The sequence below is a fragment of the Coffea arabica genome, chromosome 11c (assembly GCF_036785885.1).
Source record: "Coffea arabica cultivar ET-39 chromosome 11c, Coffea Arabica ET-39 HiFi, whole genome shotgun sequence".
Lineage (NCBI taxonomy): Eukaryota > Viridiplantae > Streptophyta > Magnoliopsida > Gentianales > Rubiaceae > Coffea > Coffea arabica.
The window spans coordinates 3,291,249-3,303,902 of NC_092330.1; the positions used below are offsets into that span (position 1 = coordinate 3,291,249).

At 37.0% G+C, this 12,654-nt stretch overlaps 1 protein-coding gene across 2 annotated transcripts; it reads right to left on the minus strand.

Moving 5' to 3' along the window:
• Positions 1–2,794: 2,794 nt before the first annotated feature.
• On the minus strand, positions 2,795–12,281 carry LOC113715816 (putative late blight resistance protein homolog R1A-4). Of its 2 annotated transcripts, none has more exons than XM_027240119.2 (4): positions 12,163–12,281; positions 8,596–8,660; positions 3,898–8,446; positions 2,795–3,068 (listed from the first exon to the last, which is right to left on the minus strand). In XM_027240119.2, exon 3 carries the CDS (start codon positions 8,307–8,309, stop codon positions 3,939–3,941), a length of 4,371 nt encoding a protein of 1,456 aa, XP_027095920.1. In that variant the 5' UTR covers positions 8,310–8,446; positions 8,596–8,660; positions 12,163–12,281; the 3' UTR covers positions 2,795–3,068; positions 3,898–3,938. The 2 variants fall into 2 exon arrangements, with proteins under 2 accessions (XP_027095920.1, XP_071925962.1); XM_072069861.1 differs by lacking the exon at positions 12,163–12,281 and adding an exon at positions 10,055–10,309.
• Between the last annotated feature and the right edge of the window lie 373 nt (positions 12,282–12,654).

Genomic DNA, 12,654 nt, shown 5'->3' on the forward strand with positions numbered 1-12,654 from the left:
AGGAATACCGGTTGTGGTGTCTAAAAGCAAAAAAAACCATTATCAGCAGAGATGTTACCTTTGATGAATTTGCCATGTTGAATAAGATAGCACAAGATAGGACCATTGGTACTCCGCAACAGGTAGAGTGTACGCCGAAGCAAGTGGAGTTTGAGCAAATAATGGTGAGTCCAGCAAACAGCACCATCAGTGACTCTCCCATGGCAGAAGAGGAGTCAGATGAGGAAGAGATTTCAACCCAAGAACCTCAACAGCAGCAAGAGTCAATTGCCTTCAATAGGTCAAGACGAGAAATTCAAAAATTTGTTCGTTTTGTTGATATGGTGGCCTATGCACTTCCAGTTGGTAATGATGTTCCATCCACTTTTTCTAAAGCAGTTCGAAGTACAGAAAATGATAGATGAAAAGATATTATGGAAGAAGAGATGCAATCTCTTCAGAAGAACAAGACATGAAAATTGACACAACTACTAAAGGGCAAGAAGGCAATTGGATGCAAATGGATATTTGCAAAGAAAGAAGGATTTCCTGACAAGAATGATGTTCACTACAAGGCAATATTGGTGGCTAAAGGCTACGCTCAGAAGGAGGGAGTTGATTATAATAAGGTATTTTCTCTAGTTGTTAAACATTCATCTATTAAAATTTTATTGGCATTGGTAGCGCAGTTGAATTTGGAGCTAACTCAACTTGATGCGAAGACCGCATTCCTTCATGGTGACATGAAGGAGGAAATCTATATATCTCAGCCAGATGGATTTAAAGTTGATGGTAAAGAGAATTGGGTTTGTAAGCTGAGCAAATCGTTGTACGGATTGAAACAATCACCGAGACAATGGTACAAATGATTTGACCAGTTTATGATGGACCAGAAGTACAAAAGAAGCAAATACGATCATTGTGTGTATTTGCACAAGCTACGAGATGAGTCCTACATCTACTTACTCTTATATGTTGATGATATGCTAAAAGCGTCAAAGATCCAAGATGAAATTGACAAAATGAAGGATCAGTTGAGTAAAGAGTTCGAGATGAAGGATTTGGGAGAAACTAAGAAGATTCTCGGCATAGAGATAAGTAGGAATAGAACAAGAGGCAAGCTTTGTCTGACACAGAAGCAGTATTTGAACAAGATACTACAACGTTTTGGTATGAATGAAAATTCAAAACCTGTAAGTACTCCGCTTGCTCCTCATTTGAAATTTAACAGTCTATTATCTCCAAAGACGGATGAAGAGCGAGCATACATGGCGAAAGTCCCGTATGCTAATGCAGCTGTTAGCTTGATGTATGCAATGGTGTGTACGAGACCCGGCATTTCACAAGCAGTTGGTGTTGTAAGCAGGTTTATGCATGATCCGGGCAAGGGTCATTGGCAATTTGTGAAATGGATTCTACGGTATATTCAAAATACCGTAAATGTTGGATTAGTATTTGAGCAGAATAAATCACTTGGTTAATGTAGAGTTAGATATTGTGATTCTGACTTTACATGTGATTTGGATAAGCGACGTTCTACAACTGGTTACTTGTTCATGTTTGCTAAGGCGCCAATTAGTTGAAAGTCTACTTTGCAGTTAACGGTGACTTTGTCTACAATGGAGACAGAGTATATGGCGATTACAGAAGCTATGAAGGAGGCAATTTGACTTCAAGAATTGCTTGAAAACTTAGGAGTTGGTCAAAACACATTGACGTGTTTTGTGACAGTCAGAGTGCTATTCACTTAGCAAAGAACCAGGTCTTGCACACAAGAACGAAGCACATTGATGTTCGCTATCACTTTGTGCGGAAAATTCTCGAAGAAGAGGAGATTTTTCTCCAAAAGATTCGGACTATGGAGAATCCTGCAGATATGCTGACCAAGGTGGTTACAAGAGTTAAGTTTGAATATTGTCTAAACTTGGTTAACATCCTGCACATTTGAGTTGGCGCCTGATGGAAGCACCGCAAGGACCGTTTGGGTGAGAAGGTTTGTATTTTTTGTGGAACTAGAAATTATGCCAAAGTGGAGATTTGTTGACTTTTGTGGCAGTAATTCAAGCCCACAATTGTTGACAAATTTTGGCAAAAATTTAATCCCACATCGGTGGCTTAGCTTTGAAGAGAGGTACTTGTTAGCTATAAATAATCACTTCCTCTCCTCAATTCAATTGTACCAAAAACAAAAGAATTACACCAAAAAAAGAATTACTCCAAAAAGGATTTTGTAATTCTTTTGAAATTCTTTCTTCTCCTAAATTATAAGAGTAGGCTGCTTGAGTGGTGTTCGGAGATTAGGCAAAATTTGTTGAACTCCGTTATCAATTTTTCGGATGCATTCTTTCCTTATTTTTTTCATTTATTCCGCGCTTATTTAGTAGTTTCTTTTCTATTGTAGTATAGTATTCAATATATGTGTCTACATTTGTCAGGTTTATTTGTAGTGTTTTATACGGTTTATTTGGGTGTATTTTCTTATTCGTGTGTACGTATTATTTATGTATACACGGATCTAGTTGTGATAATACACCGTACACGTAAATTCTGTCTAGGAGATTGGGTTTTAAGTGGGACCGCTTGTGACCCTTCCACCCTTTTCTGAGAATTTACTTTGAATGATAATTCTGTCTAAGGAGATTGTTTCAACGATCTTTTTTGAAAATTACTGAATCGGTTTAATCACTAGTTGTATTTTTTGAGTGAAAAATTACCCAATTTCTCCAACAATAGGTGCTTTATGATTATCATGCTTCTAACTCAAATTTGTTTGCATAATAAATAACTTTGCAACTAGTTCACATGTACACCCTCATTCTCTCACTGAAGGCAGTCTTGACTTCATATCACAGCTCACAAGCACTTAGCAAGACAAAGAACAAAAGCGTTTAGTCCAATCTAAAACCAGCTCCATGTCGTAGTAACTATAATTACTTTATACACATCACACAAGGGAAAGAAATGCAAAATAGCTTGAAAGTAGCACCATCTAAATGCAAGAGAATCATCATCACCAAGGCCTTGCTGATGTAAATTTGCCAATTCTTTTCCAGGAGCTTCTGAGATAAGTACGTCCTCCTTCACTTCAACTGCAACAAACACCAGCACCTTGTTTATGCCAAGAAAGCAGTAGTTGTTGAACAAAAATCCAGTTAATTGAATATAATCACACATATATAGAGACTGAGAAAGATGAAAGAAACAACTGATAGTCCCTTGGTTGTTTAAGTTTAGCACTGAACTACAATTACATATTAAATCAACTAATTTTAAATTAGTCACGAAAATCATTAGTTTTCAGAAATTTCTCAGGTGGTTTTATATGTGGGATGCATCTTCTCTTTCCATTCCGCGCATGAAGCACAAAGAAGTAGAGGCTGCGAAAAGATTGGTGAATCAGAAGATATGTCTAGCCCTCCAAAGTTATTGTTCTGGTAAGTTTCAGCGAGTCTTCATCCTATCAATGTGGAGATGACAGGGGGGGAAAACAACTATCCTTCCATCAGGTATACAACCATATCACTCTGCCACCCTAAAAATTCTATTAATAGACATGATTAGTCTTTCTCAAGCTCTTGCAGCATGAAAACTTTTGTTGAAATTCCTGTCTTAAACAGGAATGCAATTTACAATGTGATTTGCATGAAAAAGCATTGAAAAGGCTCCTCCAGATATTTTAAAGTTGCTTTGACTAAACGAGTACACTATGACAAGAGGACTTATTGAAGACATTGTCAAAGGACAGCAGCAAGATATCAGTTGAATAGTGTTTACTTCTGCAAGAAATAGAAAGCTGAAAGTTTACAACTCCAACATTTAAACATATCAAATGGCCTTACATTGGTTAGTGAGCAAAGAATACACCCTGTTAATAAGCAAAAATGAGGTAAAATAATCAACTAAGACAAATTCATGTACCTGTCACTGGGATGTAATGCACGCCAACAATCAACCTAAATTTATGAAGATCTGAGATTTCCATCTAATGGTTGAATAAGGACCTTCAAATCTTCAATTCCATATTCAAATTGTTCCCGCTGAAGTCGCTTAATTGCCTCTTCAACTGAGTCTCCACACCGTTGCACCTCAATTAGCTGCAAAGTTGGGATTCTCACAAAATCAATTGGGACTTCCTTAAGATTCTCGCATTTTTGCAAGACTAGATGTTGAAGATTAGGCAAGTCATCACAGGAGGCAACCCAGCTAACAATGTTTGGACTGTCCAATTTCAGGTATTTGAGCTTGTGAAACTCCCCTTCTTTCATTTCCCACCTTGTATCTTCGAAAGTTGAAGATAACAATTTGAGAATCTCAAGATTTTCTAGGCTGCCAATTGTTGAGATATGATCCCACCGCAAGAAGAAATTTATTAATGTCAACTTCTTCAGTCCCAACGGGAAGTTAAATGGACTTGTCTTAATAGTCCTACCACGATATACTATCTTGAGCGACTCCAACTGTGTCAGTTTTTCCAATCTTGGAAACTGATAGTAATCTCTGGAACCCCTTGATTTTGAGAAAATGCAACTCAATTCTCGAAGGTTGGGCAACATCCTTATCATTTCATCTGCATCTTCCCCAAAAATCAGAGATGGTACGGAGAGGGAGACGAGGTTCTTTAATTGAAAGCCAATTCCGGTGACTTTAGGTTGTAGTGTAAAAGAAGCATTATTCTTCACATGAACATGTCGCAAACTTGTCATCCTCCAAATACTTTCCGGTAGTAAGACCTTTTTACCTTTCAGTCCCTTCACCAAAAGAGTTTCCAGATTTCTCAAATTAGCTAATGATGATGGAATAGAATCAATATCACCACCAACAGCTAGAAAAATCAATTGAATAAGCGAATCTATTCCATCAGCAAAGGAACTACCCATATTGATTGCTTCCAAATCCAACACCTTAAGAAGTTTAAAGTTCTTGGAAATGAATGAGACATTATAAGGGCATCTTGGATAAGCATCAGTAGTGGCAAAGAACTGAAGAGAACGAACATAAGGGCCAGAAGGTCTTGAGTTAACAAACTGTTGCCGGCTTACAGAAATGCATAGTCGATGTTCCTTGTAGGTAATGGAATTTGAAGGATCAAAATCATCAAGATCATCGCTATCATAGAAAAAAGAATAAGGCTCATCATCACCAGTTACCAATCCCAAAAATTTTTCTTCTTTAGCTTTTGACAAGCAAACATTGCGTACCATATCATGTATCCGACATGCTTTGACACCACCATTGGATCTTCTCTTGGAAACTGTTATCAAGCTTCTACCAACCAGATCTCTCAAGTAATCCAAAGCAAGATCCTCGATGCTCTTCGAATCTTTTCTCTCTATAAAACCTTCAGCCATCCATAGCCATATCAATCTCCTAACTGGAATCTCCTTGTCTTCTTGAAACATAGCGAAGAAAAGAAAGCATGGTTTCAGATAATCTGGCAGATGCTCATAACTCAGTTCCAAGATGTCCATGCACCTCGTTTGTGGATCATTCACAATGATAGCATTTGAACGTTCTGCAATTTTTTTCCACGAGTCTGATTTCATGTCCGTCTTTTGAAGGAGACCAGCTATTGCAACAAGAGAAAGAGGTAGTCCTTTACAACTCCTAGCAATTTCCTTTCCAACTTGTAGTAGTTCCTCAGGACAGATTTCTTTAGGAAATATCTTCATCTTTAGTAACTCCCAACTCTCACCATCAGACAAGGGACGAAGATTAAGAAGATTACTTTCCAGTGAGAAATTCAAAACCATGTCTTCCAGACGACTTGTTATCATAATCCTACTTCCATTTCCATCATCTGGAAATGAGCTCTTTAAGTCATCCCATGCACCAATATTCCACAAGTCGTCCATGGTGATTAGATAACACTTTCCCTTCAATTGTTTATACAACATAAATTCCAAGTCTTCATTGGGCATCGTCAGGATACTATCAGTAAGCTCAATTATCTGCTGTAAAATGCCAAGCAACAAGTCTCTTTTTGCGTACACTTGTGAAACACAGCACCATGCACGAATATGGAAGTAATACACAACTTTAGGATCATAATACACTTGATTTGCCAGAGTTGTCTTGCCAATCCCTGGCATTCCAACAATCGAGACTATTTCTCTCTGTGATGATCCTCTTGTTAGTCGATCAACTATCATTTGTTGCTGGTCATTTAGTACCACTTTATTAACTTCAAAGGTACTAGTCTGTGAGATCTGACGGACCACAGCCTGGGCAGCATTTGTGACTTCCAAATTGCAGGTCTTCTCTTGACATTCTGTTTCCTGAATAATCCGGATATGCCTTATATTTTCTGAGACGCGGTAAAGCCATGAAAAATTATGCCATCTGGATCCATTTCCAAGCAGAATTGAGTCAATGATAAATTCCACCATGTAAGCTGCATCCTTGCATTCTTGATACTTAGCATCCTGCTTCATGATGGAAGATCTCAAGAATGTCAGATTCTGTAGGATGTCATCAATCTGTTGCTTAACACAATTAAGTGGGCCAATCCCATATCTCATCGACTGCCCCTTTAGCTTTATCAAGAGAAAACCAATAAAGCCTAATCCATTAGTCTTGGGGAACTCAATTTTTGGAAATGGGACATCAATCCTCTCAACTACTTCCTTGATTTTCTGTGTCAAGTCACAAAGCCAGTGAGTGCATTCCTTCATCATGCCTCCTGTAAAAACAGTACCATTGAAGGAATGACAAAGATATAGCACCTCCCTGACCACTGACTCAATGTCCGTCAAGATTAATATTTCATCCTTATGCTCCTTTTCAAGGTTCATGAAGATGAGTTTCCTGGGCATGTTTGTCATTGACGCAACTAGGGATTTGAGGGCTCCAATCTGATGCTTTACAAGGAGACTTTCATCACCGTTGAGTAAATCCATCAAATATGCCTCTGCCTTGAAAACCAAAATTCTAAGAAGTACCTTAAAGAGCACATTCCTTGCCTCACTGTTTGTGATTCTTCTGGCATTTAATGAGTCTTTCAGCGATAACAGCTGCTCAACCACTGGTTCAAAGAGCATGACGACTAGTCTCCAATGTTGCATGTTCTTTTGTGGTCGATCCGCAAGTTTGACTCTTAAAAATTCTAAATGGGATTGAAGGAGTTTAACTCGAGCTTCAACAGTATCCCATAGATATCTTGCGTACTCATCATCATCATCATTCCTTTTAATGCCGGGCCTGCTGTAGCTCAGTTGTCTAATAGAGAAAAGTTCTTCTGTGAGCAGATAAATCATAGGAAGCAACTTGGAATACACAAGATCTGGTACACCTCCTTCGCTTGATGAATATTGAACAGATCTTGCCTGCCTAACTACTGCTGCAACATCTGGAAGAAGCTGTTCCGTTTCCTTTCCATGTTCTTCTCGTACCTCAATAAAGAAGCGTACCAGGCCTACCATCTCAGAACGAAGAACATTGTTGTGTTGCATGTCAAGAAGACAAACAAAAAATCTTTCAATTGTAGATTGACGATTCGAATGAGATTTTTTGGCTTCTAGTAACCGAAGTATCATATCAAGTAACTCTGGACTAGTAGCAGGGTCCAGCTTGTGTTGCAAACGTGAAAAGGCACCAGCAATTCCTTGTGCCGTACTAGGATCCAGTTCGCTGCTCCTGACACTCAGCCAACACAAACAAGACAGATTTGCTGCCCGAACAGTCACGGCTCTGGCATGAATCCCCAGGGCATTGAGATCGGATTCTCGAGTCTGATGCATGGATTCAGTGACCAAGAAAATGGTGAGCGAGTTTAGCTTCTGAAGGAGGCATTTTATTTGTCCTTGCACATGGTGGTCAAGCTGGAAATCAGCTTTCTCTGCTAGAGTCTGCAGATTCCCTTGTATACATTTGAGAGCGTATCCATCCAAATGATCATTCATCACCCAGCAACAACCTTGGTCCTCAACCTCAAGCAAGTACTTACAGGATTTCTCAATCAGTGGCTTCAAGACCTCAATCTTTTCAATCAATCCAGAAAACAATTGGACCAGTTTGGAAACCTCGTTAGTATGATGAGCAATCAAAAGTTCTTTTCCAATCTCATTAATCGCAGATTCAACTTTGTGCAATGAGGATTTTAACTCAATCCAAAGCCTTGAGCTCAACTTGTCAACCATATCATTAAACATAATCAGGAATCTGAAATCAACCAGGAAGGTTTGGATATAATCCTTGAGAGTCTTGAACGTGTAATTAACAAATTTTCTTTTCCCAAGTTGCTTCTCCAGCTTCTCAAATCTCTGCTCCACCTCTTCTAAGACAGGAGCAAAGTGATGAGATGCAGAGCAGCCAGATGACGTGGACTGGCCCATGCTACTCTCTGACTACAATTTTTCTGAACAGAAATACTATCTCAATTGAAATGGAAGTGGGATATTGGAGTATTCTGGCAGGAGAGGAAACTAGCCGTCAATTCGGTTACGCCCTGAATCCACAAGCCTTGAGAGACCTGAGGGCCAATTAGTAACAATGAATTTAGTGCACAGTTAACAAATTATTTGACTCCAACTTCCCTAAATAGATTATCAGATTACTAACTATTATTTCTGAAGCACAGCAAAATAAAAACAAGAATAAAATTACATCTTAATGACTAACCTGGACCAAAATCATTCATCAAGACGTTTCCCTATTTGTCAAGCTTAAGCATCTAATTCCAGAATCTGCAAAAAACAACAGATAATATGGGGTAAGTGAACGCGGACAATTTGCTTCGGCAAGCACACATGTACCTTTCTATCGCTTCATGCATGTTAACATATAGAAGTTGATCAAATCAATCAATAAGTCAAAGTATTATCATTCTTAGTAATGAACTCCGATCATTAGGTAGACAACCAAAAGCAGAAACATCGTAGCATATGAACACAGTCTTCCTTTAGCACTTAGCAATCATTGATCACAGTAAATTTCATATATTCAAATATATTAATCCCGTTGTGGTTTCATCGAAAGTGGAAAATGAACGCAAGTCACCTCCGCTGATGCCAATGTAACCAAATGAACTAAATGTAAATACCAAATATCATCGTATACACTGAAAACAACAATTTGTAAGTACCAAATAATGAGCTGTAAAACTAAATATAAAGTGCAAGCATCAAGTTATAAGATGCACAAGCATATGAACAAAGTGTAAGTTTTAAATCACAAGATGGACAATCAGATAAATCATGGTGGGGTAACCATAGGGAGATTCTGTAGCAACAAGTAAAAGCGCAGCAGGCAAAATACAATTTACACTTGGGTTTAAGGTTATAATAATTCAGACTCTATTTAGATTAGCAAGTATTTTAAATACAAGTTTTCATAAATAAGTCTACAGTAACACTCTCCAAAAACACTTCAAATACACACAATCTCAAATAGATCTAATAATAATAAAAAAAAAAATGAACCCTACCTACTCTTTTGTCTTCCACCCACCACACAACACTACCTGCCACCTTGGGCGGAGCCATCTTTATTTCAAGGGGTGCAATTCACTTTTTGGACAACTACAAAATGGCCTGCAGAAAATTTTAATTTTTCAACACTTCTTCACTTTTGCCCCCTGAATTTTGAAAATTTACCATTTAAACCCACAATTGTCCCTTAAAAGTGTTAAAATTATTTACAGTTACCTCTATCATTTCTACGATAGAACCTTGAATAAAACATATTTCACGAATCTATTGTTATGCTACGTCTACTAAATTTTGATTTCTTACTATTAAACATTTTTAATGTGTCCAACAGACAAAATTGCAAGTAAACCAAATACATTCTTGTGAAAATTTGACCATGTACTAACTATGCGAATCTTACACACACACACATATAGGAATGTATATTGTGGAAACTTATGCATACTTTTTGAGTGCTTCGCGATTTTATTCTATTATATGACATGATAACTATTACACATCATACAATACAAGCTAATGTTAATTTGTTATTCTTATAATTTTTTGTAATGTTCAAGAAATTGGTGCATATCTGTCAAAGAAGTAACAAATACTTAGCTGTCATAAAAATCCACAAATCATGCATTGTAAGTTGGAGTCAAAATTATTACAATCCTTGAATGAAGATCCTAACTCCGTCACTACTTGCCACTGCCATCACCCCTTCCCTCCTCTCTCCTCCATTAGCACCACTGCCTCACCCATTTCCTCTTCCTCTCTCCTCACTCTTCTTTTCCCTCCCCCTCCCCTTCCTCCTCCCTCTTCCCCTTCTCTCTCCTCCTCTTGAGAAAGGAGAGGAGGGGGGTTGCAAGAGAAATGAGGAGAGGGAAGAAGAGGAGGAAGGAAGAGAAAGGTAAAGGAGAAAGAGAAAGAGAAAGGAAGGAATGGGAGGAAGAGAAAAAGGGACTAGGCAGTGGAGGTGACCGGTGGTAATAGATGGTGGTAGGTAGTGTTTTGAAAATCAGATCGGACCGGCCAGTTCGACCGGTTGAACCACGAACCGATCATGGCATCGGTCCGGTTCTATGTTGGTGTTAACTTTGTCAGAAATCCGGTCAAAACCGTGAAAAATCGCTAAACCGGATCGAACCGGTTTTCAAGTTTCCCCCTTTTTTTTTTTAGTTTTGCAAAATACTTCTATCAAGATTTGAACTCAAGACCTTTGTAATACAAGACCAATATAGTAACCATTGCACCATCACATCTTATTTGTTTTTTTGATGACTTATATATATATATATAACAAACATCCATATTTCTTTTTCCATTTTTCTTTCATGATTCTTTCTTTTTAATCTTCAACACACACACACACACACACACTCTCTCTCTCTCTCTCCCCCCTCTTTTTTTGTCACTCATTTTTTAATCAAACCTCTTTAGTTTTTATTTATTGATGTTTTCTTCCATCTTTTTAATTTTGTTTTTGTCCATTAAATTGAAAAAAGTTAAAAAAGAATTATTTTTCTTTAACTCAAATTATTTAATGCTACAACCACTCACTTTTATCTCATTTTTTGTTTCTTATCAAGTTTGCATTTCTATTTTCGATTCTCTTGACTTTCCTTCGAACTCCAAACTTTCTTTTTTAAATTTGCAATTTCTAAATCCCAAAGACATAAATTAAAATTTAAGTTCACAATGTCAAATTCTCATAGACTTAAATTTTGTATAATTTCAAGATATTGTGATATTTTTGGGTTGGATTTAAGATTATTTTGATAAATATAATTGAAATTGAAATGAAATTTATTTGTTTTAACTTATAATTTAAAAAATTTATTTTTGAAAATTCAAGTTATTCAAAAATAGTAAACTTTTCAGCATATAAAGTTTTAAATTAGTCTATTGCATGTCTAATTTTGTGCATATATATATTTATATAAATTATTTTTTAAAAAATTCATTGAACCGAGGTTGAACCAATCCGACCGGTTGAATCTCGACCCTTTCACTTCACTGGTTCAATTGACGGTCCGGTTTTAAAACATTGGCGGTAGGTAGTTGTGGTAAAAATTTCTAAAAATATTTCAATAAAATTTTAAATTCTAAAAACACTCCAAAAATATATTTGCAGTGAAAATTTTTTGATATACAAAGTTACAAGTTTTTTTTTTTTTTAATGCTCCTAAAAACGCTTACCTCAAGTTTTGTATCGGCAAACATGGATCACTAATCCTAACCTTAGCAAAAGTATAAATTCCTAAACCGATTACAATATAACGGATTGACTCAAGTAAATAAATTCAGTTTAACACATCCCTAGCTGTTGTAACGACTGGAGGTGGAGGGCCAGACATTCAAATTCATAACTACCATAAACTATCCGGTAGCCAAGATGTTCAAAAGCCGAATCAGTTCCCCGCCAACAGTGAAATGGATCATTCAAGAACTTAAAACCATCCATACAAATAATTTCTTTGAGTAGGTTAAATTTTATTAATACTCAAGAAAATGCACAGTGCAAGGGGCAAGTCATACCTCAGGCGCAATACGATCAGCAAATTCAGACTTGTCAACAAAAACACACTACAAAGGTAAACATCCAGCACTAACAAGGATAAACATCCATACAATTAGCATTTTTCTAAATATTATTTGCCTCCACATGCTAAAGTCCTAGTTTTGTAGTCCTTCAAGACCTCTGCTTCCGGAAAGAGACTATACAATCAAGTGTATAAGATCAACACATTAAAAGAATCATAGAATATCCGCTTACCTCCAATCTCTTCACATATTTGTTGAAACTTTTCTCTTGGCTAATACGTTTTCTCCTTATATTCCTCTTTTTCTTGCTCCAACTGTTCTCTGCCTTTCACTTTCTTTTGACACAGATCAATGGCATGTTGACAGACTAAGGTTTAAGCTCTTATCAGATTGATTGACCGTAGGGCCCTCAAGTCCTATTTTTATACAGTAGGATCAAAGGCTCCCATGATTGCTAGTGCTGCACTTGCACCAGTAACCGTGTACTAAAAGAATATTAGTAACACACAATTTTTTGAGCGGGTGAGAAAAGATAACGGGTCCGATTGGTTAGTATAATTTGCCAAAAAAAAAATATTTAACTTGTTTCATAAACACGAGTTTTAGTTATCTTTTCATGTTACATATATTATACCATAAAAGTGTTATAATGTTATTCTAAATAATCTCCTATTCAAGCACATCCAATTGTATTTTTACATATTATTATGTTAGTATCTATAAT

Coding starts and splice junctions, on each gene's coding strand:
- LOC113715816 (XM_027240119.2), bottom strand. CDS start 8,309: ATGGGCCAGTCCACGTCATCTGGCTGCTCTGCATCTCATCACTTTGCT.